Source organism: Arvicanthis niloticus, chromosome 17 (genome assembly GCF_011762505.2).
Source record: "Arvicanthis niloticus isolate mArvNil1 chromosome 17, mArvNil1.pat.X, whole genome shotgun sequence".
In the NCBI taxonomy this organism is placed as follows: Eukaryota; Metazoa; Chordata; class Mammalia; order Rodentia; family Muridae; genus Arvicanthis; species Arvicanthis niloticus.
Window position 1 is genome coordinate 41,642,345 of NC_047674.1, and position 27,939 is coordinate 41,670,283.

The 27,939-nt window shown below is 37.0% G+C and overlaps 1 protein-coding gene across 1 annotated transcript in view; it reads left to right on the plus strand.

Annotated features, from left to right (window-relative positions):
• Positions 1-27,939, plus strand: part of Col19a1 (collagen type XIX alpha 1 chain) — a 302,656-nt gene that overhangs the window by 71,494 nt on the left and 203,223 nt on the right. Inside the window, exons 10-11 of the mRNA XM_034521315.2 lie at positions 4,350-4,394; positions 7,035-7,079. Of these exons, the coding sequence (XP_034377206.1) occupies positions 4,350-4,394; positions 7,035-7,079 (90 nt within the window). The remainder of the gene's footprint in view (positions 1-4,349; positions 4,395-7,034; positions 7,080-27,939) is intronic.

Here is a 27,939-nt window from a genome sequence, read left to right on the forward strand (position 1 = left end):
AAGGAAACTTAGCTCCAAAATACAGGAGGGACGTAAGAGAGAACTGTTACACATCTATGTTGAGGCAAGAGTGAGAAAGGTACATTACTAAGAACTCCTAAGGTTTTATGCAAAGCAGACCTCAAGGAAGTAGTGGGGACAAGAATCTCTACCTAGCAAAGCTTACAAGTGAGGCTTCCTAGCATGAAATGTAATCAGGGCAGTGTGTACAGCTCCAGAACTCACTTCCTGTCTCCCCATCACCTGCTCCCCCTGCTTTCTTAAGCAAGCCTTACTGCAGGGCTGAAGCTAAGTTAACCAATGGCTTTAGCACAGCTAGGCTCCAGTAGAGGTAACTGATACGGAGTCACGCTCTCAATTACTCATCACGAGGAATACTCGGAACAGGAAATGGTTTGCAGCGACTGATATCTTACTGTCCTCAATTAGGAGCTGACTGATGGCACTGTGTTCTATATCTTAAGTCATCTTTCACTTGATGGAGTGCTTGCTGCGGGTGTCAGGAACTACAGGTATCAGATCCCTCAGCAAGTGATTTATAGTAAACATCTTGATTTCCCTACCATGGTTTTGCAGTTTCAAAATTATGTAGACTGTCTTTAACCTACTCTGACAATATAATAAGTTCAAACACTTCTTTCTGACAGACCCACTTTAAGAAGATCATATCAGTTTCATAGGATCCCAGAATTTTGTTAGATTCTACACAAGTGGCTAAGTCTCCTTAACTTCACTAGGTATTCAAGAAAACTTTCACCACTCCTCCAAATAATTCCTAAATGGTTAATTTTTTTTCTATGCTCAATTTAATTTTCATTTGACTAATTTGGAGAAGGTTTGGAACTTGAATTTTTTTCTTTGAAAGAAAATCTTGGTAGTGCTTATACTTGGTTACGTACTCAGTGTGTATGGTTACACATTTTTAAGAAGCAATTTACATTCAGAGAAAAACAACTTTAGCACCCAAAACAACATGGTGTGTGTGATGGTGTGTGTGTGTGTGTGATGGTGTGTGTGTGTGTGTGTGTGTGTGTGTGATGGTGTGTATGTGTGTGTTATGCTCCACTTTTGTTCTGTTTGGGGCCATTTCTGACATAATATGCTGAATTTTGAAAGCCACATTTTAAGAGATACCCAGAGAGAGCAGGATCATGTATTTTGAGACTCCAAACTATTGCTAACTGTTTAATGAATGGAAGCCTCAATACTTGGGGGAAGACCCAAGTGGATGTTATGTTTAAGATCTGGAAGACATTTTTCTCCTTTAAGACATCAGGAGTAAGACTAATGGGTAATGGTTTAGGTTCAGAAAGCTTTAATTCAGTAAGCAATCATATGTGTTTCTTTCATTCTTTCTTTTTAATCTGTGTTCCACAATGTGAATCAGACAGAAAAATTAATTAGAAGATTATAATAGTATTTGGTGGCAATGGCGGATATAAGACGATAAATATAGTTTATGTATTATTTAATTTGGAGAGTGAGTGTGTGAGAGCTGCTCATGGGGAGATCAGTGGACAACTTTTGGGAGTCCGTTCTCTCCTCCCTCCACGTATGTTCCAGGAATTAAAAGGCTTATAATTGAAAGAATGTCCCCAGAAATAAGTTTTGAAAGGTATGATTTGTTTGAAACCACTGATTATAATTATTTTTCCAATTATGAACTAAAATCTTGCTTGGAAGATAGAAGAAAAGCATCTTATGTTTTCTTTAAGACTAGACTGGGGGGAAAAAAGGAAGCAGAAACTCAGAAACACACACACACACACGCACACGCACACGCACACGCACACGCACACGCACACGCACACGCACACGCACACGCACACGCACACACACACACAATACATAACACAGATCAGTTTCTGTTAAGCAGTGTTGGGCAAGTATTGATTTTGTGGGTAGAACTAGGTTTACCCTGACTGCCAGCCTTTCTCTGGGTTTTGCTCCTATATTTCAGAATAAGCACTAATGTGACAGATGTTACCAATGTAATGTTTTAGATTAAGATTTTATAGAGCCAGCACTTGGCATCAGCATGTTTGGACTGTGTCCTTTTAAAGTTTTCATGGTAATTCATACACCACCCCCCTTTTTTGAGACAGAGATGGGATCCAGTAGGCTCAAACTCCTCTGATGGACTAAAGGCAATTAGAAGTGATTATAAACCTGTAAGTAGGGAAAGAATAGAGATCAGTTAACATTCGCCATTGCGGAAACATAGTATTTAACTACAGAAATCACAGAATGTCAACTAAAGACACTCCAGTGCCAGCACTCCAGGCACATGGTATGTAAAAGCTGGCTGCTAGCAAAGCTGTCAGCACTCCTTTTTCTCCGAAATGGGTTGCTGGCAGCGTGAGTACCGTATCATTGTGTTTTGAAGGATTATATGCTGTATCTGGTGATCCTGAGTAACTTGCAATATGATATAAAATATTATATTGGATCAACTGGGGAAAATAATCTGCTTCTTAGAGACAAGTGGGCATACTTCAGTGGTGAGTAATATTAGAGGCTCTATTTCCATAAATGTCCTTTGGTGTCAGATACTTAATGCGATTTTGTTATCTCTTTATCAAACGTTACTGCAGCTTTCCACTAGTTTTACCTGGTGCCTCAGGTCCAGAACCATACTAACTTTCAAGTGATGGAAATGATTAGTACACCGATAAATATCCTATTTTTGATGCTTCCACATGTAATTATATATCGCAACCAAATTTTGCCCATACTATGACAGCAGTTATACTATGAGTACTCTGATAGTTTAATATTTTTTTTAAAGATTTAGTTGTTTATTTTATGTATATGAGTGCACTTCTTCAGACACACAGAAGAGGACATCAGACCCCATTGCAGATGGTTGTGAGCCACTATATGGATGCTGGGAATTGAACTCAGGACCTCTGAAAGAGCAGTCAGGGCTCTTAACCACTAAGCTATCTCTCCAGCCCAGTTTAATCTTAAAAACAAAAACAAAAAACCTAACTCTTAAAATAAAGTGAATGCTTGTATATGGCAGTATACTTCAGGTAAAAAAGAAAAAGATAAACAGTAAAACTTTCCAAAAATGTATTAGTAATAAAATTAAGATCTCATTGTTATCTTAAAATGTATCTCATTGTTATTTTAAAATGTGAAGATGTGGTGTTTTTCTCCATATTCTTAAACTTCCTTTAAATAATTCTTAGAAATATCTGTGTTCTAGATAATCCTTACAAACTGTTATTTTCTAAGTGAATTTTCTAAATATTTTACAAAAATAGAGCAGATCATAGCACTATTGGCTTATTTTGAGCTGCCTGAATCTCGACACTCAGGAGCCAGAGTAAATTCCTAGACCCAAGTAAATGCCTGAGGGTCTAAGGAGAATGCATCCACCCTCCCTGGAGTTTCTCTTTCTGGGTGGTGTGCTGTTCACAAAGCAGACTTGTCAGAGCGATGACCAAGAATTCCAGTAATGGAACCTGATAGGCATCTGCTGAAAACATTTATGACAGGAGTCAGACAAGTGGAGAGGGAACTGTTTTGTGTAGAATTGTCTCTGGTATGACTTCAGAATTCAACTCACAGTAACCAACAGATATAGATATGAAAATAAGCACATGCACAATGTGACAAGAATATCAAGACATGCATATGTATCTCATATTAGGTAAGAAGACACTTAAAAACCACAACTAAATTGGGTGCCAGGGACCATGCCAGGAAGCAGGACATTGGCCACAGCTGAAGCCCAGTCACTGAGTAACAGTCTATAGAAGATGATTATGAGAACAGTGACTCTCTGATGAGTTTGTTAGCAATGCCTGCACATAAAAAGCATTTACTCATATACACAGAGGTTTTAAAACAAGGAAAAAGGAAGGAAGTAAGGAAAAGGAAGAAAGGAAGGAAGGAAGGAAGGAAGGAAGGAAGGAAGGAAGGAAGGAAGAAAGGAAGGAAGGAAGGAAAGGGGAGCAAGGAAGGGAGGGAGGAAGAGAGAAAGGAAAGAAGGAAGGAAAGATTAGATCATCAAATAGCATGTGGAATACACAGAATGTGAAACCACTGAGCACTTACTTGACATCTCAGGTGATACTACAAGTTATCTTGTAATAACTTGGATAACTCTGAGACTGGTACTTAAGGTCTCAGAGCCTCCAAACATTCCCATATTCCGTTACCTTAAAATTTGAGATGATCGTCCTGTAGTTGTGACATGACAGAAAGTTGGAAGACCAGATGCACAAGATATATTATCTAGGACAATGTTACCATTCCTCATACTACAGGAAACACTGTTTTGAGGGTCTTCTTCAGTATCGTCTGTGACTAATGACATTTATTATGGTTAATTCTTTTAGGGTGAAAATGGCTTACATGGTACTCCAGGCTTACATGGTCAAAAGGTAATGGTTTTTATAAATGCTTCCTATGAACTAAGCTAATAACCCAGTCTTTCCAAGGAGGACTCAGAAGGCTTTCCTTCTTGGAGACCTCTCAAGGACACATTTGTTACAGAGTGTTTGTTACACATTTGTTCTCGGGAAGCAGCATGCTTCCCCGAGAATCGGTAGTGATGCTTTCTAAGGGACATGGGAAACTTACAGGGGCACCAGAAACAGTGAACAATGGAAAAGTATTTTCTGCAGTCATTTCCTATTTGTACATGCTGCATTTCTCAGCATGGATTAAGCAAAAATATTTACAATGACCTAAAATATCCAGTATTACAAGGATGTTATACACACAACTAAGCTCTTCAAAACACAGCTTTTTTTGCTTGGCCTGGTGGTACAGACCAATCATCCTAGCTACACAGGAGACAGAAGGAAGAATATTGCAGGTTCACAGCCAGCCAGCCTAGAGTGTGAGTCTAAGGCAGCTTGGACAACCTGGTGAGATCAGGCCTCAAAATGAAAAGCAGAAAGAAGGCTAGAAACAGTTCAGTGTGCAGTTCTTGCTTACCCAGTAAGAGGCCACAGATTCAACCCCCTATATGGAAAATATAAACCTGCAGAATGTCACATTCATAATCCTGATGAATGAGAACTTTTTTCACCATCCAGGGTGTGTCTTTCAGTGCCTGAGATCTTTCTCATCACCGAAATGAACTTCCTCTGTATCCCTTACTATCGATTCAAAAACTGCTTCCTCTGGGAACAAGCTTGACTGTTTGTGCCAAGCATTACTGGATGCACAGAAACTAATACAGTCCAGATTCTGAGAGGGAAGAGGAGTCACTTTAGGTGGGGCCAGCTGTCATGATACAGCCACCTTGAGGGAGAACATAACCAATGTAATTTTAGATGCCCCCCCAACGCCAACATGTCATTTTTACATTCCAATGAAGTGTTACTGTTTTTAATAGCAAAATATCTGAAAGCACCGCACAACTAGATTTTCTTATATGTAGCTGGTAATGTCATTTAAAAGACACACTTTTATGTGTAGTTACATCAGCTTTTAGGAAGGTTTCCTTACATAGCCCCTTAGTGAGAATAACATTGGATTGAAAGGCATGAAATGGCATGCTTCTGAGTCTCATCATAGCAGTTCTAGACCAAGCCTAGAGGTACAGCATGTGCTGTATCTGCAAGCAGAGTTGCAAGCCAAGGGATGTGTGGATTTATCTACTGGGAAATAGTTTTGGACTTTCCAGCAGCTGTTTGTGGTGGCCGCATCATGGTGACACCGTCACTGAGAAGCATTTAGCAGCTTCAATGTCAGCTTGAATTACCAAATGGAGTTAAATTTTGTATTTTAAAGGAAACACTAAAACATTATTAAAAGAGAGGTAGGCCCATGTACCTATGAACTAATCTATTGTGTGATTATAATGTTTTGAGGCTAAATGAAGCAAAAAGATTATTTGTGTTTCAATACACACACATATTTTTATTTGACTGTATTCATATGCTAATATTCCTCAGAAATTATATATCTATATATGTACATATATAGATATACATATATATAATTAGAGGTCACACTCTTAATAAATTTGAATGTTAATTAAATCATGTGCCACTTTATGGATGCATTGCATAAAAGCTGAGATCTGACATTTTTCATTTTTAGCTATGTATGCTGGCATATGTTTCTTTATTATCCCAGCAAATAATAGTAATGGAGGTAGGAGGATTTGGAGTTCATGAAAAGCCATTGTGAGCTATATCATGAGTTCAAAGACAGCCTGGTCTATGTAATATCTTCTCTCAAAAAAAAAAAGCTTAAATAAAAACTAAAAGAAACAAAAGAAAACTATTGGTTCGTTGTGCCTGTGCACTCAGAAGATACTGGCTGGATGCCTTAGGCCATGATCCCCAGTGGGTGCATGGCAAATATGACCCGTCTCTACCACTTGCCTCACAGCTGTCAGCCATGGGTCCCTGGCACATAGGAGACTCTCAGCATTTACTAAATGTTTGATTGGAATGGTCATCAATCTATTTATGTCAAATTAAATCTGAAAATGAACTTATGGAATTGCAATGGAATTGGCTGAGGAAAAGATGCTTGTACCTTTTAGGTTTAAAGGACGGCACAGGGAATAGAAGACCCCTCTACTTATGGCTGTGCATCACATAAGCAGAACAGAGAGAAGCGGGGCTCAGGACTCCAAGGTTCACACTTAAATCCACTCATTATGAACCGCTCATTAGATGCTCATGTTGTGGAAGGTAGATCTCAAAGAAGTCTGTGTCTCCTGTATTTAATGAGATGCTAGTTAGGACAAGAATGTAAACTCAGTCTGTGCTGCTTAATCCAACTCAAAGCAAATGGCGATGGTATCATCCTCAGATGCTAACTTATGGGTTTTATGAGGTGATATTTTCTAGAAGGTAGGGGAGTATTCGGAAAGCTGTTCCTTTAGTATTTTGCACAATTTTGACTTTGTTTTATTTAATATTGGCTTAGAGCTTCATATCTCAGGGAATTATTTAAATCAGTGATTATTTACTGTTAGAAATATCACTATTATTATGAAAAGTTCATGAGCTGAAAGTACTGTTCCTATTATTATACACCATGCTCTTCTTTTACAGGGAACACAAGGACTCGAAGGCATCAAAGGAGAAATTGGTGAAAAGGTAATCCTTTCCATATGCATTTGTAAGGACAAATTACCCTCCTGAAATAGCTTAATGTGACATTTAGCTCCTAATGTTCTATAGGGCATATGTAATAATTTTATAATGATGCTAAAATATTTGCATCAGTTAGAGTAGTCTTAATATATTGGTTTGACAGAAATAGTTCTAAACTTACTTAGTGGTCAGGCTTCCTTAGTTAAATTTATTCCATTCATATGTAAAAGATGCAAAGATTTATTGAGCACTGTATTTTTATGTGATGGTGTCATTGGTTCACTATGGCTGATGACTGTCTAAAAGATTCCTAGTATTGACACTGGTCATTGGATTTTTTTTCCTGGGGAGATTAAGAAATCAAAAGAGTCAACTATAACAGAAAAGAATTCCAAAGGTTTAACAGAGGAGTGGTTAAAAGGTATGGGTGACATATAAGAAACTCAGAAGACTTTAAAGTGCCTTCAGTCACATTACAAGAGACTTGTTAATGCCACAAGGTTACAGATCCAGAGTCAGGGAAGAGTGTGGGGAAGGCTTTGGGCAGGGGCTGAAGGAAGCACTTTTTTTCCAAAGCAGTCAGTCTCAAGTATGAACCTTGCACAGAAGTATTCCATTCTGCCCTGAGCTCCTGTTGGCTAAGCAAGCAGAGCCAGTCAGGTGGATATATCCCATGATCATGGGTACCCTGGGGCTCAAAGGGGGATGCAAACTGGTGGACTGTGGTTCTTGATGGAACAGGCACAGATGTCATCCCTATAACCCAAGGATCATCACATCATCCTCTCACAAAATTGAATTCTGCATTTTATACCTTTGAGCAGTGTTTTATTCAATAAGTAAATAAATAAACACATACATACACATACATACATACATACATACATACATACATGCATACATACATACATACATACATACTAACATCATCTGGTAGCCCTCAAAACCCATTTAAACAACCATTCTTTTATAAACATACAGCTTCAGCAGGTGGAGTAAATGACCTCCAACTAGCTAGTGTGGCTAGGTGGCTAGTTAGTGTGTGCTTATCTTTGCCATTCTTGGCAGTGATCAGTTATTTGCATCTTCTATAAGTATTTATAGAGACAATGAGCATCTTCCATAACTATAGGACAAATTACACACACTGCAAGCTACATGATAATTACTTTTTCTCACTGAAGTGAGATAGAGAACCAAATAATAACCATGCAATTGAGGAAAAATTCCATTAAAATTATAACCATTTAAAAAAGGGTCTTTTATAAATCCCCTGGGGGGAGATATATATATATATATATATATATATATATATATATATATATATATATATATATATATCTTTATAATAATAGTTATTATCAGGCAATGCCTTTAGGTCTTATTTACATGTATTTTTGGTTCCCTAGTATACTTAGTATACTTGTAGAACTAAATGAAACTAAGCAATGTAGCAATGTATTATATGCTTTCTATAATTTAGTCACCAATACCCTTAAAATTTGGTTATTTTGTTATCCTCTGATTATAGCTGGTGTTTCATGGTAATAGTTTCCCACAGACTGAACATGAATAAAATACATTATGTACATGTATCACAATGCTGTAGTAAAATTCATTATGTATAATTAACATGTTAACCAAATGTTTAAAAAGAACACACATTCAGTGTATTTTACTTCTAAGTTTTCCCTTTTTCTTCCTTGTGTCTATTGACTGTTGCATTCAACCAACCCCTTCTACCATAAGGAGGGAAAATTTATGGAGGCTGCTTTAACTACGGTAGAAGACAATAAGCTTCAAAGAGAAAAGACAGTGGCTCTATTGAGAATCATAGTCTTGATGGTTTGCAGTCATTTAATATCCATGTAACCATGTTTATTTAGAATGTTCTGCTTTAATTACTATTTACTGTACACTAAAGGTTTGATCCTTTTCAGTATTGTAAGCTGAAAAAACACACGAAACATGTATTTTTCCATAGGTTGAATAAATAAGGTCATGTGATTGACTTGGGTTTTGAGGTAATAAAAGAAAAGTCTGTAACAGTCCTCAATTTGGTATGAAAAGAGCAAGGGGGTCTTGGCTGGCTCACAATGCATTGTTTTCTGAACACAATCAGCCAGCTACACTTACATAACTATTCCTTGTGGAAGAATAAGTATATAATTACTTTAAAAACATTTCTTCTTAAAACATCATCTTTTCTTTTTTTTTTTTTTACTGTGTTTAGAATGTGATTGTTTTGAGGGACACAATACACTAATTGTAAACTAAACAATTCAGAAAGTTATGTAGAATTTCATGTCTATCAATGACACACAATTATGGCCAAAATAATATCGACTCTGAAATATAGAATATTGTGTGTTGATTTCCAAGTGTTGTTTCTACAAGCAATAGAAACCGAGTTCAGAAATCTGCTATTCATCATAGCCAGAAAAATAAGGCTTCAGCCTAATTTACCTCACTAGATTGACCAAGAGATTCCTCCAAATCAAATTTACAGATGTACTGTTCTTAGTGCTATTATTCTTGAGTTATATATAGTTAGTTATATATATTGAGTTATATATATAATTGTTATATATAACAACTATATCATGTCTAGAAGACAACAGTTGTAGCATTGGTGGCCAAATGGTGGCCATAGTTGCCATCTAGAAGACAGCACATCACAGAACTCGTCCTCCTTTCCCCTTTCTCTAGCTGTTACATTCTCTTTATCTCCTCTTCCATGATGTTCCCTGATCCTTGGAGGGCTGGTGATACCGATCCTTTCTCAATTAGGGCTAAGCATTCAAAATCACTTACTTTTATGAACACTCACTCTTATGAATCTATGCTTTAACTACTGCCCACTGCAAAGAGAAGCTCCTTTGACCAAAATGGAGGGTAGCCCAGATCTATGGGTATAAACAAATATATTTAGAAGGCATTTTGACATTATGATTATTTACTATGACAGTAGTAGTTTTGCTCATGGCTGGGGTGGCTTCCCTCTCCAGCCATGAGCTTTTTCCTCAGTTAACGGTATACTTTATTAATTCATCCCCATCGCACAGGCCTGGAATCCACTCAGAAAGTGGTTGGTGACCTCCCTATGTCACAGTGCATCAGTAGAAATATTTTGCCTCACAGATCCATACTGCAACATTCAGAGTTCAGTGGTAAGACCACTGACATATTTTCAGCACAGACACATTTTGAACACTGGGCCTACATGGCACTGCCAGGTACTAGGAATGCTAGCCAGCAGAGACGACATTTTCCAGTAAGTTCAGATTTGATTTTTCTATGTCTTCCAGCCAAAATGTGCAATGTCTTCAGCACTAGGGTTTACTACAGAGTGATGGAGAACCAAGAACGTGGCTATCCGTTGGTACCCACATGGTACATGGTACAAGCCTAAATTATCTTGTGAGTCTCTATAGGCTCACTGAACAATAACTCAGAGAGTTGTCCCACGCCTATTAATGATAATTTCTTTTCATAAGCCATGTCTTATGCAGCAACATTGTCTACCCACGCAGGATACCTTTGTTTGAATTCTCTCTTTCTTAATTGTATTTTTTAATTAACTTATTTCACCCAGTAAATTTTCCAATTTGATCCATTTATCTGGAAATTTTATGATTTAGATTTTTCTTAATATCTGAATAAAATTCTGTAGAGTCTATGTCTCACAGTTTTCCTTATCCATTCATTAGTAAATAGACATCTAGGTTGATTCCAGTTACTAGGTAGCAATGAACACGAGTGTGCAAGTATCTCTGTAGTAGCCTATAAAGTCCTTTGGATAGCTGTGAACAGCTACCTCTAACGATATATATACATATATGTGTGTGTGTATGTATATATATACATATATATATACATGTATGTATGTATGTATGTATGTATGTATATGAGACACAAACTGTTTTGACTACTTCAGCGTTCTCATTTGGGAAACTAAAGTGAACAATATTTTCAAATCTCTTAATTTTAGGGGTAAAAATTAGCTCTGTTTTTTTTTTTTTTTTTTCTGTTTGAGCCAGGGGGTGTTGACAGCATGCAGCGCCCGAAGCATCCTCCAGCCTTGAGTGTTCACGATGAGCAGGTTATAGAGACTCATGTCTAGGCTTATGGGAATGACCCATTTTTAACTATGCTGTTTATTGGTGTTTTCTCCTACTCAAGGTTAGGCTAATAACAATGAAGAAGCTACAAAACTAACAAATGCATATGGCTCACACTCTCTTAAAACCACCGCTGGAAAACTAGACCTTGTAAATGTCTAGTGATGTGATTTTTATTGTCTTGCTATTCCCAGAGACGTCTTTATGTGCTGAAATTCCACAAGATACATGTTTGTAAGTCAGAAAATGATGTTTAACCAACTATTCCTCTGGTTTTATGACCATTGTACTATTTTTTTTTACTGGAAAGTATATGCTAGAAAAAATATTCCATTGAGCCCTATTTCTTGTTGGTTCCTTTAAATGCACACTATTTAATTCTATGAAATGTGTAAAATTCAAATGAGTAAAATTACAAAACTGTATTTTATAATCTAGAATTATATGTCTATACATACATGCATATGTATATATTCACTTTAATATTAGAAAATTGTATGGCTTAATTTATAATTAACCCATGTATCCAAACATTCATAATGTTTGATATTTAAGCAGCAATCCACATCAGGCAATTTTGAGTTGATATATCAAATTCTCAGATGCTAGCTTAAAATGCAATGTGTGTGTGCGTGTGTGTGTGTGTTTGAGTGTGTGTGTTTCTATTCTTGATTTTATTAATGTTGGGTTCATGCATTAGTTATACATGCAGCAGATTTTTTTCTTGTGGTTGCTTTTGATGTTTCAGTAGGAAAAATGGCCAAAGCTTAATAGAAAATGTCTCTATTCGTGTATTTGGATTAGTCCCTCATGCTGGGTTTTAGTCAAGTGAAAAAGCAGTATTGAATTCATTCTTGCTGTTCTATTGACTAGTATTTGTAGAATTAAATTATAGCAGCATCTTCAGGTTTTAGTTTCCATATATAATAATGATAGGTAAATGCAAAGTTAGTAAGTGGGGGATAAAGTTGGTAGAATTTTGTCCATTTATATCTGACAGATTATGACACATTTAATTTGTAACCAAACTTGAAAGATGAGACAATATTTTTATACCAGTACCAGAAGTAAATGTCACTAATGAACAAATAGCTCACACATTTACTTTTAACAATGTATAGCATGATTTTACCTAATCAGGCAATCAATAGTAATTATTTGTTTCCAAAACAATGATTAAGGCTTAAATAATCCAGGATCTATTACCCAGAAAGCGTGGTCACCTTAACCTATTGCTTATATAATTGTTGTCGTGTTAAAGGCACAAGGAACTTGAGGAATTGAAAGGGAGCCTTGAACTTTGGCAACTTCAAACAGAATGAGAAAATGGCCCAAGAGGAAATTTATGTGATGTTTATAATCTTTTCTTTGGGAAATTCTAGGACAGCATTTTAGGTCACTCAACAAGTCTCTTTACCCAGATGGAGAAGTCCACACTAGCTGAGACATATCCTTGTCAGTGTTTGTTGGTGTGTACACCCATGGTAACAGCAACTAATTAATAAACCCAATCCACAGCAACCACATTTTATTTAACAGGACTGGAACGTGTGCTTCCAACCTACCCATAGCATTCCAAAGAGAAACTAGATTGACAACTTCTTGCAGTACTAATGGAAGCCTGTGACTGTCATAAATGAATCATGTGTTCCTGTATGCTGAGTAACAGATCATCTCTGCTGCGCCATCTATGTGAACCTGTGTGTGTTCTTTACCATGGGCTTTTCCTTTCAAAGCTACTCAATTCCTGTGTAACAGGATAGCTGTAGGAATTGAAAATATGCCTAATGAATAAAAGATACTCTATAAAAAAGTGATTCGGCAATACCCAAACTATGGAGTATATATAAAATATTGGTATTTTGGGAGAACAGGCTTGACACAATTAATAACTTTAGTTTTGAAATTTTCACAATGGTAACTCCTAGCTTTCCTTCTAAACAAGTAAATACATTATTCAAGAATATTAGCTACATGTACAAAAAGCATTACTCCAAACCAGCACTGATATAAGATAGCATTGATTTATTTAGCATGTTTTTGTATGGTTTAGTCTGGTGATTCTTTAGTCACATTGATTCCATCTACTTTGCTCAGATATCACTTTTATGCTAGAATGTTGGCTGAGGATAGCTAATCTATGTTAGATTTTAAAAGGTACTATGTCTTTATTCTAGATGCACACTCTCTTTCCAAAAGCTATCATAGACTTTTCTCTAGTCAAGGGTCCAAAAAGCAACAACAACCATAAGCAAAACCATGTAAGGACTTTTGAGGCTCCTCCCTCAGACATAGCAGGCCACATCTTCACAGTGTTGTGCTAGAAAGCAAGTCCTACACCCAGTCCAGGTTCAAGAGTGATATTAGACTCCATCCCCCTTTTGGTCGTAGAAAGGATGGATATATGCAGGAATAGGAAGTAGCTAGATTTCATAACAAATGTAGCACAGATGAGATAAAACTCTTACCTTTAAATCGGCATTACAGAAAAGTTGATTGATTTAAAACTTTGATTGTTCTCATTCTCTCATAACCTGAAGTATATTCATTGTTCTTAGTAAAGTGTAGAGACTATGAAAAATATATTTCAAACTTGATTGATAGCACTACTTTATATGTAAGACCATTGTAGAAAAATAAAAATCATTGTAGTGGTGACAGAAAAGTATTCATTAACTACATCAGTGAACTATGTTCTAATTTTACCTATTATCACGTGCCTTTTAATTTTAGTTACAAAAAAACTGTTAAAATAAATGGAAAGTGCAAGTCAGTAATGAAACGCATTTTTTCTGAATGTTACTATTAATGCTGTCTTGGCAATTATACTTAATATTTAATAATCAGAACTAAGGCAAGGCTGTGAAATTTTGTTATTACAGTGAGGCACTTTGCGATTATCACTACAAAGCTACTGTCAACCTGTCACCTTACTTCTTGAGAATCCTCCTGTAGTTCACCTCGTGGAATTCTGCTGAGCATTAACCTGATATAGAATTATTTCATTTACCCAGATAACATGTGCAAAACCTTCTCCAACTTTTAGTCAGGACTCACGTGCTTCACTTGACAGCTGACTCGAAGCACGAAGAGAACAGATGGAGGAGAATAACTATAATTTCAAAAATCAGAGCAATTTATGTGTGGCCACTGGAAACTGGCATGGGAGTAACCATGCCAACTTTCAATTATTCACGGTGACAGGTCATTGGAGCTCAGGAATGGCGGTGCCAAGTCCGAGGCTTAGCATTAGTCAGTGCAGATTGTATGTTATTTTCCCCAATCCTAACAGTGCTGCTGAGTAAATACTAACATAAAGTATAGCTAGCCGTCTTTTACTCATTAGTAATTACAGACAATGGAATATTAAAGAGAGATGCATATACACAAATCAGAGAATCGTTTCTATGAGCATTCGTTGTTTTCAAGTATTACTTTCATTGTCCATATATAGTTTCACTATGTAACTATGTGACTATGTAGGAGGAGCTAAGGTGGGATGAGTAAAGACAGGAAGAGGAGGGAGAAGGAGAGGAAGAGAAGAAGAAACAGGAGGAGCTAGGAGAGAGAGAAGAAGGAGAGAGGGGGACATGGAGGGTGATATTTGCTTGTCTGTAGCAGTCAAGGGTAGTTGGTATATCTAGGTTGGGTATTGGGTTGCACCTCTGATTGTATGGGCATCTTGTTATTGATCATTACCAAATATATAAAGCCTTTGGATAATCTAAGCATTAGAGTCTCATCTGTACCGAGCCTGTGTGGTTGGCAGGAGAGTCTGGGCAATGCCCAGCCTTGCAGAGATGGCGTGCAAGACTGACAGAGCCATCTCCCATGCTGGTATCTTGTGGGTGTCAGGGCTGGTGTTTCTGGTGGGCCGTTTATCGCTGGGAAGCCCATATGGTCTCCGGCCACTGAACATGATGTCTGATTTAGCCAGAGCCACCATAGCCTAGACCATCAGATTAACCGGTGGCCATTTTTTAATAACTTATTTCAACATGACTATGTCTTATTTTATGTAATGATGCCCTTATTGAAAATATGTCTTTTTTTATGTGTTCTTTGTGATGTTGACTAAGTAATTTTGGTGTGGGGATTGTTTGGTTGAAGACTAATAACTATAAGATATATAGATATAGATATAGGTATATAGATATATAGATATATAGATATATAGATATATATATACACACATGAGAGAGACTACTTAGCATCCTCTCAAGACTGGGATATGAAGCATTGAAGCAGCAGTACAGGAGCTGCAGGGGCACTGGGTTACTGCAGAAGAGAATGTTTATTCATCAAACAAAAAGCATGATCCTTGAAAGAAAATATTCTGAACAAGATATGGGTCAAGAGAAAAGGATGGATGCACTAACAGGAAATTGGAAATATCTTATTATGCCCTAAGGACTGTCAGCCTAGAGCCAGTGATATTTCACTTTTAAGGGATTTCCACTAAAATGTACAACATAACAAAACCATCACCATTGTTACTTAACAGTATCCTGGAATTTTGGGGACAGCATCAATTTTACTACTAAACTATGTATAACTCAAATCAATCCATTTGTCTTCATCTGCCTGAACATCACCTAACCCTGAGGACTCAGGGGTCACCTCTTATTTGCGCATGCACTCTCCAAAACTGTGGCCAGATGAGTCTTTAAAAACCAATTGCGTGGCTCCTATTTTTAAAACGTTCTCGAGGTTTTCCCACTAGGCTGAGGTCCAACCCTAATGCATCATATGAAGCCTTGTGGCATCTGACCTGCACTTTACCCCTAGAACCCTTCTCTCCTCACACCCCTCGTTGTTGCCTTTTCTTCTTTTGGTTCTTTGACTTCACCAGAGTCTTCTGTTCACTGTTGTTTTTGTTTCCCATTGCTGTGAGAAAATTATCTGACAAAATCAACGTCGAAGAAAGGGGGTTTATTTGGCTCAAAATTCCAGGTTGCCATCTGTCTTAGTCAGGGTTTCTATTCCTGCACAAAACATCATAACCATAAGTTGGGGAGAAAAGGGTTTATTCAGCTTATATTTTCACACTGCTGTTCATCACCAAAGGAAGTCAGGACTGGACCTCAAGCAGGTCAGGAAGCAGGAGCTGATACAGAGGCCATGGAGGGATGTTACTTACTGGCTTGCTTCCCCTGGCTTGCTCAGCTTGCTTTCTTATAGAACCAAGACTACCAGCTCAGGGATGGCACCACCCACAATGGGCCCTCCTCCATTGATCACTAATTGAGAAAATGCCTTACAGCTGGATCTCATGGAGACATTTCCTCAACTGAAGTTCCTTCTCTGTGATAACTCCAGCTTGTGCCAAGTTGACACAAAAGCAGCCAGCACAACATCTATTGTCGTATGGGATGTGAAGACAGTCAGAACTTGAAGCAGCCAGTCACATCACATCCACATTGAAGAGCAGAGAGCAGTGAACTAATGTGACATGCTCATACCACTTACATGACCTTTACATTATGGTGAGGATTTCCTGTATAGGGAATGCGTCGCTCACGAGGGGCAGGTCTCTCCACCTCAATCAATGCAATTGAATGAACCCTCCATAGACATGCCCACAAGCCAACTTGATTCACACACTCTTTCATGTGATTTCTTCTCCAGGTTATTCAGATTATTACACTTTGAAAGTTACCTTTTCTGTTGTCATAATTTATTTATTTTTTAAAAAGATTTATTTATTTATTTATTTATTTATTTATTTATTTATTTATTTTATATGAGTATACTATAGCTGTCTTCAGACACACCAGAAGAGGGCATCAGATTCCATTACAGATGGTTGTGAGCCACCATGTGGTTGCTGGGAATTAAACTCAGGACCTCTGGAAGAGCAGTCAGTACTTTTAACTGCTGAGCCATTAAACCTTTAATACTATAACTCACTTGTGGTTACTTATCACAATTTACAATTACAAGTTCCTGGCATATGATTTTTTTTCCCTTTATGTTCATTTCTCCTCAGTCAAATAGAAATTCTATGACAGGAAATATCAGCCTATAGTTTTGTTTTTATCTCTAACTCCTAATATAATGCTTATCACATAAAAGAACTTAATCAATTCATTCATTACCACCAGGAAATAGGTGGACAAGGTTTAGGGTTTCTTTTCATCTTCTCAAAGTATTTGATCAAGCACTCAATATCTTGTTTTTCAAACTTCTGCTATTAAACTTATGAGGCAGAGTTACATGTATATGTTACATATACATAATGTTACATATTCATAATGTATATGCATATGCACTCACTCTATTATAATAGTATAATTCTATATGTATTACTATAATTACACCTCAATGAAGATATAAAACATTAATACATTCAGCAGTATGCTAAAATATGCACAGAGTAAATAGATTTAAAATAATTCAACTTTTTGGCAGAAACAACAATCTAACTCTATATTATCTGTCAAAACTACAGGATGTATTTAATGCCCCATATGACACTGTCTTTTAAATTTAATGGTAACACTAACAGTCATCTACTGAGTCTTGTGCTGTCATATTGAGTTATAATTATGGCAGAATTGTTAGCTGTTTACTGTGGTGACCTTAAAATGCTTTTATTAAAGAGATTTATTCATTTATTATTTTATGCAATGGGGACAAAGAGATATGAAAATCTAGGGGTACCTTAACAAGGGTCAAGCAGAAGAACCTGGACCTCATTTATAGGTTAAAAGGGTTTGGTTAATATAGTGGTTTCCCTCATATTTCTACTTTCACTCTAGTGAGCCCAGCTCTTTCCTTAGGCTCTGAGCTACACAGGTTTTCCTCCTCCTGCTCCAGCTTCTGGTTCTTCTTAATCTGGCCATTCTGTGCTACACCCCCTGTCTGCTCTCTGCTGCCTCTTGATTGCTTCAACTTTCTCATTTATTTCTTGACCTCTGCCCTTTTCTCCACACCTGTTTTACTTCCCTGCCCTTCCTTTATACCTCTCTCTGAGTTCTCCTCAGATATTTTCATTTTTAGCAACTCTAAGAAGTAATCATTTCTAATATAAATATATGAGTTCCTTAGCAGGTGACTTGACAGTATATTCACATCAAGGAAAAGAATCTGTTCCCCAGTCCTGCCCCTATTCCCACCTTTGAGCATTTTTGCATCTGGGAACACTGAATCCAGGGTTCTGCACATTCTGAGGATCTACTCTATCACTCAATTGCTTCCTTAGTCTCTATTCGTGAACATTTCTGAATAAGATCATGTTCTATATGAAGAGTGAGGTTAAGGTTGTCTTTACGTTTGATGTCAAAGTTCTAGTATATAAAACAAAAATATGCGATTTAAAATGTGGAAGTGGAATGGGTTAAAAATTATCTAACCTTGTAATTTTCTCAGTCCAGAAGTAGACATTATTAACAGAATTTTGGGGGCACTTCAGATGCTAGAAACCCGTGTCACAAACTGTTAATTGACAGGTCCTTTGTTCTTATTTAAAAGCCACTGCAGTGTAAACTTTTTTCATAATAATTGTATGAACAATTCACAGTATAGCAATTGCTGAATGGATGTGTCTCAACAAAATAGCAGAATTCCTGTACAATAGGCAGAGACACTGATGTAGCTGCTACGCCACATGAGGCTTGTGCAGTGGCTGGCTGTGTGAAGCTTATAATCCAGGCTTATGACCAGCCTTTGCTTCTTATTCTAATATCCTCAAGAAACTATCTTCAGCTTCTCCTTGTCCCTGATCATCCTCACAATCCCCTTTAAGCCATACAGCTTTAATAGGCAAGGAGGCTTAATGAAACAAGACACAGAAATCCATTAATACCCTCTTCCATTTTCTGTCCTTTTCTGCATTGTCTCTCACTGTCTGCTGGTGATCATACTGCACAGTGAGACACAAGGACAAAAATGATACAATGGCGATGCCTGGGGCAAGAATTTCATAGAGGTTTATTTTATATACCGGCAAGAGTCCAGCCTGGGGACTGCAGCAATGCACCTGGTGTTAGCTGGCTATATTCCAGGAGCTCAATGAAAGGGATATTGCCTCCCACTTAAGGTTTACTTACATGTATTGATGATTCATGGGGATAGCATCTTAGTAACAGTTGTGGCAAGGACACATGACAGCACCCAGTCAGCACAGGTTGAATCAATGTTTTTTCTTCTTAGTTGGTTTTCACTGTTTATTTAGATTTTGCTTGATAGCCCCTGAAGACTTTCTCATTAAAGCACCTTCATAGAAGCAAGACCACAGGAGATGGGATAGGGAGTTTCTGGGGGGGGGGGGAGAGGGAATGGGGAAACGGGCTAACATCTGATATGTAAATAAGTAAAATATCCAATAAAAAGTTGATAGGAGATAATTTTTTTTTCTCTAAGTCAAAATCTCTTATTTTGATTATCCCACCTGAGTTCTGAAAACCCTTTAGAGAGTTCAAGCCAGCTGCTGAACTTTCTGGTACATTGTTAATGTCTCAGTATTGTGTCGCGCTTCATTGATAAACTTACAGGCTCCTAATATTTCTTGTGGCTGCCTTCTTATGCTGCTATACCTCATCAGGTGCCGATGTATTTCAGAAATGGCTCTAATTATTCTTTTGTGTATGTGTGTGTATGTGTGTGTGTGTATGTGTGTGTGTGCATGTGCATGCATGTATGTGTGTGCATGCATATGTGTGTGTGTTCGTGTTTGTGTGTGTGCTCGAGCGCATGTGTGCTCACTAAATCACCTAGGCAGTGTAATATATGAACAGAGGCACAGTTCAGTTCCAACTCCAGCTCATTTCATGGCTGTCTTCAAGTCTTCACCTGGACAAACAGAGAATGAGGTGTGTTGCCTCATACAGAGTTACAAGTGACCTAACATAGACTCTCAAAATATGAAGGGATTCTACTACTGTCAGATTATGCTCTTGAACCAAAAGATAAGCATTTATATGTGTTCACTTCTGTTTTGGACTGTGGCCTTCTAGACTCCTTGTATGCCATTGTTGCTGTTCTATTACAGTTAGCACCGTTTTAGCTTTGTAATGGTTGTGAATTTCATACATATGAATTCTGGTGACCTGAGTCACTGATATGAGTACTGAATTAAAAAAAAAAAAAAAAAAAAAAAAAAAAAAAAGGCTTGCCACTGTCACTGAATCCTTTTTCTGGGAACCAGCCAGACATCTCTGAGGATAAACAGGTATATCTGTTTGACCACTTCTTACCTCACTGGCATTTAACTCATGCCTCTCAACCAATTCTTTGTTGACTGTTTGACTCAACTAAAGAAACTGAAATCGCAACACCGACATTTTGTTTTAGAGATCATCTTATTCCTTATAAATTTCTTAAAACCACTTTAAAAAAATAATCCAATCTAGATATCTGCCAAAAATCATTATTAAAATACCTTTAATATGTATATATTTTTAAAATGAAGATATATCATTGTATCATAGAGCTGCCTTTCCTTCAAGATTTCAGAGATTCGTGCCAATCAGCTCTGTTATCTGCCCTTCGTCTGTGTACTCTAGTTTGCTGTCTGCCTTGGTCCCAGGGGTCTCTAGCTACAATCAGCCAATTAAAAGGCCTTCCATTTCTTTTACAACCTGTTTGATGTCAATGAAACTCAGTAAAATACAGAATTCTTTCAAGACACATGCTGGGTTTTCGAACATGTGTGTTTGTTGAATCACCCATTTATCTGATCATTTAGGACCTACTCCAGACTAGATACTGTGTTCAACATTCAGGTAACATGAAAGGGATGGAATCTCCTCTCAAGGAATATGTGTGATGTGATTGATGATGGTTTGTATAGGATGCAGTGAAAAGGAAGAGAACGGAGCACACACTCCCTTAGGTGGAGGTAAAGTTAGGTCAATTTTATTCGTTAGTGAATCCTGAAGGGAAAGTAAGATTTCTCCGAGCAGGAAGAGGCAGATGAAAGTTCACAAACTCAGTGCAATACATTTGGGGCATATAAAGAACCTGATACAGTGTATTGTGTGTCAAAACGGAAAATGGTGGCCATTGCAAGAGAAATAAAAGCTCTTCAGAAAATAATTGAAGCACAGCTTCAGGTTGAACATCCAAAGATGGTGGAGGGAGAAATACTGAAGAAATAACATCAGAGGGTCACTTGGAGCATTCAGTTTCTGACATCTTTAGCTTGCTTTCCTCAGTAAAGGTACCATCAGACCACCAAGCAAATAACCACTTTGATAAGGAGGCTGAAGGTTTCTGGGGGACCCTCTCATGAGAACACCCACCTGAAGCTTCCAGACAGATGATTAGAAGCTAAAAGCCCTTCAGAAGCTTCAGAGCAGCATAAGAAGAACTTTTGTTAAGCTATCAATTTCTTCTCAAAAATGCATAAAAACTGAACAGTTTAGTCTAGTGAGGAGGGCAAATCTGATCTCTAGTTTATTCTCCTAGGCAAAATCTTGAGGCAATGGTATAAATGATATAAATCCAATCATTTAATCATCCCTTTGAGAGAGAGAGAGAGAGAGAGAGAGAGAGAGAGAGAGAAAAGAAGAAGAAGAAGAAGAAGAAGAAGAAGAAGAAGAAGAAGAAGAAGAAGAAGAAGAAGAAGAAGAAGAAGAGGAGGAGGAGGAGAGGAGGAGGAAGAGGAGGAGGAGGAGGAGGAGGAAGGAGAAAGAAAGAAAAAAGAAAGAAAGAAAGAAAGAAAGAAAGAAAGAAAGAAAGAAAGAAGATGAAAGATGAAACAGTCACTTCTTTTATGAATCAAACACAGTTTGGTTTTGTTTGTCAAGTGTGGTGAGTTACTGATTTTACCTGCTAACAAGCACATACAGTCACTAACAATAACAAGAAGAAGACTGATGTAATTTTCAACAATCTTCTGGCTAGGTGTCTAGTCTTTACCCTTGGTCTTGCTCTTCTGTCAGAGAAACCTCAGGGATTCTGTGTTACCTCTAGGAATCAGTCGACATGTTATTCACAAGTTTCTTTGCTAGGATTACATTTTGGCTTTTGAGAAGTAAAAGATTTCAGGTATGATTGGATTTAGCAAGCTAAGAGGGAGGGATGAAGGGAGGGAGGGAGGGACAGAGACAGAGACTGAGAGACAGAAACTCAGAGAGAGACAGAGAAGGAGACATGGAGAGAGGCCAAGGGAAGAGAAGGATCAGCAGAACTGTGGGTGGGGTGAAAGCTAGAACATAGAAAGTAAGGAGGAAGAACAGAGGGGGCAAAAGGACTGTTCTACCCTTTATCTGACACATGTTTTTTGAAGGTGTGTGTGTGTGTGTGTGTGTGTGTGTGTGTGTGTGTGTGTCTGAGTGTGTGTGTGTATGTGTGTGTCCCTGCACACATATTCATGTGTGTTGATAAAGATATACCACAGTGCCTATGTGGAGACGAGAGGCCAGCCGTTGGTGTCAGCGCATCTCTCCCAACTTATTTGAGACCATCTCTTGTTCACTGCTGTGTATGAAGGTTCCTGTCCCTTGAGTTTCTGGGGATTTCTCTGCCTCTGCATCCCACCTCTCCTTAAGGAGTATTCCTATTTCCGGTGTGCTCCATCACATCTGCGTTTACATGGTTCTGGGGGTATGAAATCAGGTACTCCTGTTTGCATAGCAAGCACTTTACCCCGTGAGCCACTTTTCTAGCACCTGATACATTTCCTTTTTTTCTTTTTCTTTTTTTTTTTTTTTTTTAGCATTTACATGACATACATAAAATTTGCCATTTCGATGCCAAAGAGTTAAGATTAAATGTAAAGATTTTGTTGAAAAAATTCCTATACCTAGTAATAAAATGCAGAAATAGAGAAAACACTGATCAGAAAATAGAGCAATTGAAGTAAAGTTTATAAAAATCAATGATTAGGAAAATATCCACAAACCCATGGGGCAGATCCAAAGCTACAATGAGCGTGCATTAACACAGAATAAGCATCGAGTTTAAAGAATTAAACAAAAAAAAAAAGGAAAAAGTAAAATAGAAATAAAAAAGAATAAAATAAAAAGAAATGAAATAGAAACAAAAGAGCAGCTTTAAGATAAATTAGTAACAGAAAATTAATAAACATGGTCGGTAAAATCCATAAAACAATAGCCATAGACTTTTAGAAATGGAAAAATGCATTAAAAGCAGGTTTAATATGTGAGCAATAAAGTGAATGAATAAAATTCAAGTAAACAGACAGAAAGTAGGAAAAAGAAATAAGACAAATTAGGAACAGAAGCGGTGACCACAGTCGGTAGACAGAAGAAAGTGTGGAGATGCTAATGTGCATCCCGAGAGAGCAAACTGGAAACCCTGAAGGATGTGTAAAACAGAAGCACTAACAATGGGAAAATATGGCAATGTTGAAAGCTATGGAGAAAACTGGAGAGAGAGCTGAAAACACACCAGGAAATAAAGGAGTTTCTGAGTTGGACTTTATGGACCCACATTTAAATTGTTTAAATATTAAAATGTTCTAAGATAAAAAAAATAATTTCCGTGAAGTTGGCATATTTCAGCCCCACAGATAATGAGACATGAACTTCAACTAGATTTTATTGACAAGCACACATAGAGCTGTATTAAATAAGATGTCAGCAGATAGAATTGAGTTGTTCAGCAAAACCCAGGTAGGGCAAGATTAGGGTGTCCATGGAGATCTCTGTTAAGGAATTACCACGTGCACTACACTGACCAATTAAAGTACTGAAATTGAGTTGTTCTATTGACATAGACTGAAGCTTTGGATAACATGAAGTAGTCACTGTTAATTAAATCCCTGGGGTCTGATAAAATATTTTTACTGAAATCCAGCTCGAAATATTGCTTGTAAAAAGATAAAAACTGTATTAGAAATCAAATAAGCGAAGTTAACTCCTAAAGGTAAAATTTTCATCCCATGAAAATTAAATAACATAAATTGGAAAAGAAGACATTAGTCTCCTCACTGTTAAGTGAGTTTTAAGAAAATTTTGGAGAACTTGTTAGAAAAATATTTTAGTTATTTATAAAAGAAGTTAATTCACTAATAGCAGATATATTGAAAATTGATGTATTTTATCCAAAGTCAACTTACATAAATTGATAAATAAGTTATCAAAATTAAAATTAATAATAATTAGGACAAATTTAAAAAAAAACAGAACACTTGTTAACACACCACAAGTATAGAATAAACTCTAAAGGAATACACATTGGAACTACTGTCCAAAATTACAATAAAATAGTTCAATGATTCAAAATCAATTCACAAACTTAACACAATAAAAATTGCAATTCCAAAATATTTTCAATTATTTTTTAAACTTGGATACTATATCCTGAAGTTTATATGCATAGTTAACAAATGAACATAGCCATTCGTTTTTTTGTTTTGTTTTGTTTTGTTTTGTTTTGTTTTGTTTTTGGTTTGGTTTGGTTTGGTTTGGTTTGGTTTGGTTTGGTTTTGTTTTGTTTTGTTTTGTTTTTGCAGGGGCAGGGAAAGAAGAGAAATGTTTGTTTTATGAGACATCATCATTATGGCATTATTTTTTTATAAAATTTCAAAAGCATTGTTTATTATTGGGATGGGTGGCACCCTGTGAGCTTATTAGTATTACTAAGGATGGGTGGAACCCTGTGGAGGTCAGGAAAATCTTTCAAGTTCTGTTCTCTCCTTCCACCATAGGTCCCATGGACTGAGCTCAAATCCAATCAGGCTTGCGTGCTAGCATCTCTGCCCACAGGATAATTTACCAGTCAAAGATTCACAGCATTCTTCACTTCATCTTAGGCAAAGGCTGAGAAGCACATCATAACTAACATTCCATAAGATTTCTGCATCACTGTAAATATTATATCACACACAGGAGCAAGATGCAGAACCTAGGACCTGACTTCTCTATTCTATGAATAAAGTTACTCTTATGTTTCAATCAAGTCTTCTGTAAAGACTCCAGAACTACTGAAGTTGTTCATATGAAAGATACCTTATCCCTAACAAGAATAAATTCCAAACAGATGAAAGAGTTAAGACAAAATTCAAAGCAGAGTAAATATAGTGTATTTGTGAAAACTAAGAACAGGGTATGTGTACCAAAATATAAAAAGAAAATATGAAAAAATTGGTACATATAAAAATTGAACATTATAATGGTACAGGACAACATTAAGCAAAATCAAGTAAGACTATTAACATAGTAATAATTAACATTTGCTATTTCCAGGGGATTTTAAATTTTTGAGGCAAAAAGACCCCAATAACTCAGTTTTTAAATGTGTAAGATGTATGAACAAGCAGTCACTAAATAGCAACTTCACAATGTTAACCCAGTAAAGCTACAGCTTAATGGTAGTCTGTGATGTGTAATTTAAAGCAATTATGAGACTTGACTTAACACCCATTTGACACCTGTTGCTGGATGGAATTCAAGGGCAAAGACATGCCCATGCCCTGCTGGTGGTATGCACAGAGCTATATTCTCTCTGGGAAAGCAATTTGGCAACACCTGTTCAGAAATGAAAAATGCATAATCCATTTACCTAGCAATCACCATCTTGAGAATCCTACTACTGTGAAGTATGTCACAGGCAAATGATGGTGTTTATGGCTTTAAGAAGCATAAAGCTTTAATACAGGTCCTAATGGAGCCAGCCGAATTCAACCATTTATTAAGATCTGCACAGTTGGCCCACAGATGTCATAATATAAGTATCACCTATTATGTATACAGTACAAGCTGTGTAGAGAGCTTCCTTGTGGGAAATACATTTGTGTTTATTGCAGTGTTACTTGTAATGACACAAAACTGGAAAGTCGGTGTTCTTAACAGGAAATAATTGAATACATTATGATATAGCTCAATTATAGAATATTATAAAATTATATTATATAATATATTATGCATTATATTATATACTTATGTTTCTATAGACATATTTATATAACATATAAATATATCACATATATTTATATATTATTTAATATATTTATATATTCATATATTATATATTCATATATTATACAATATGTTATGTAAAAACATATGTATATTTTATATATCATAATCTATTTAATAATAAATAATATAATTATATAAAATAATATTATAGAATATTAAAAATAAGACTATGACTATGAGTAATGCAAATTAATATGTCATATATAATATTGAAAGAGAATATAAAATGTAAAACAGTGATGCAGAAATCTTATGGAATGTTAGTTATGATGTGCTTCTCAGCCTTTGCCTAAGATGAAGTGAAGAATGCTGTGAATCTTTGACTGGTAAATTATCCTGTGGGCAGAGATGCTAGCACGCAAGCCTGATTGGATTTGAGCTCAGTCCATGGGACCTATGGTGGAAGGAGAGAACAGAACTTGAAAGATTTTCCTGACCTCCACAGGGTTCCACCCATCCTTAGTAATACTAATAAGCTCACAGGGTGCCACCCATCCCAATAATAAACTTTCTGTGTGCTAAGCCTGTGAACCATATTGCCAGCCCAGGTTTGTGTGTGTGTGCATGCATGTGTGCATGTGTGTGTGCATGTGTGTGTGTGTGTGTGTGTGTGTGTGTGTGTGTGTGTGTGTGTGTGTGTGATGTATGTGTGTCCCCAGGTACATAAGTGGTGGCCAGAGATTAATGAAGTGATAAAGGATGTCTTCCTTCATAGCTCTCCACCTTATTTTAGAGACAAGGTCTAAGACTTACTTTGTAGGTCACTGTGTGTCATAAATAGTTCTAGTTATTTACCTTAAATCTGGGTAGACAGAACCTCAACTGAAAAATTGTTTTGAGCAGCTTGTCCAATGGCCCTCTGAGTATGTCTGTTAAGCATTTTTAAATTGCTAACTGAGAGCACCAACTCAGTAAGCAGAGGTCTTTTATGGCCTCAGTTTCAGTTTTGCCACCAGGTTCCTGCCTTGAGTTCCTACCTTGGCTTTCTCCCATGGTGGACTGTAACCTGGAAGCCAAATAAATGCCTTACTTCCCCCAGGGTGCATTTGGTCAGAATCCTTTCTCAGAGCCACTGGAAGGCAAACTAGAGTATCATGCCATAAGAACAAACAATTGTAGAATTCCTTTCAAGTTCCTATGTCTTAAGATTTCCTTCTTGCCACTATGCAAATCAGTGTATGTATTACAGTCTTTAGGAAAGGGGTTCAGTGTAGATCTTTGCCAGTTTTCTATGGTCAAGGAGGAAGTATTTAATATTCTTCATTCACAGGGTTCAAAACACAAAATGCACCCAACACAGAACTCTTGGTGAAGAATTGTTTTCATCAGCATTGCAAAACTAATTCCTTGGTGTTGAAATCTTAATGGTACGAAGTTCAAAGTTACAGTCAGCCTAAGTTCTATAGCTGGGGTGTGTTCTGGTCTTCATCTGCAGCACCCCACTTTCTCAAGTGGCAAGTTACGACTTAGGCAGGAGCTTACCTCCAAGAATTACTGAGAAATGACTGATGCCAAGCATAAGGCAATACAAACATTCCTCTGTGGTCCAGAGCTATGTGGCCCAAGGGTGACTTTGGCTCTGTTGGAATAGTAAAGAAGGCTGAGGGGCAACTCTAATGTCTCTCTTAGACCCATTTGTGAGTGACCTAGTCAGAAAAACTAAGAGCACTCACAAGTGAATGGTCAGAGTGGAAAGGGGAGTCATGATTGTGACATTCAAATACAGTTCTTAAGGAATAGTCCTGTATAAGCTCTAATAACGTGGGTCCTGGATTGAAGTTCCATTTATTATTTATGAACATTTTTCAAATGTTAAGCTTACATTGCTTTGTTCGCAAAATTGTAGGAATT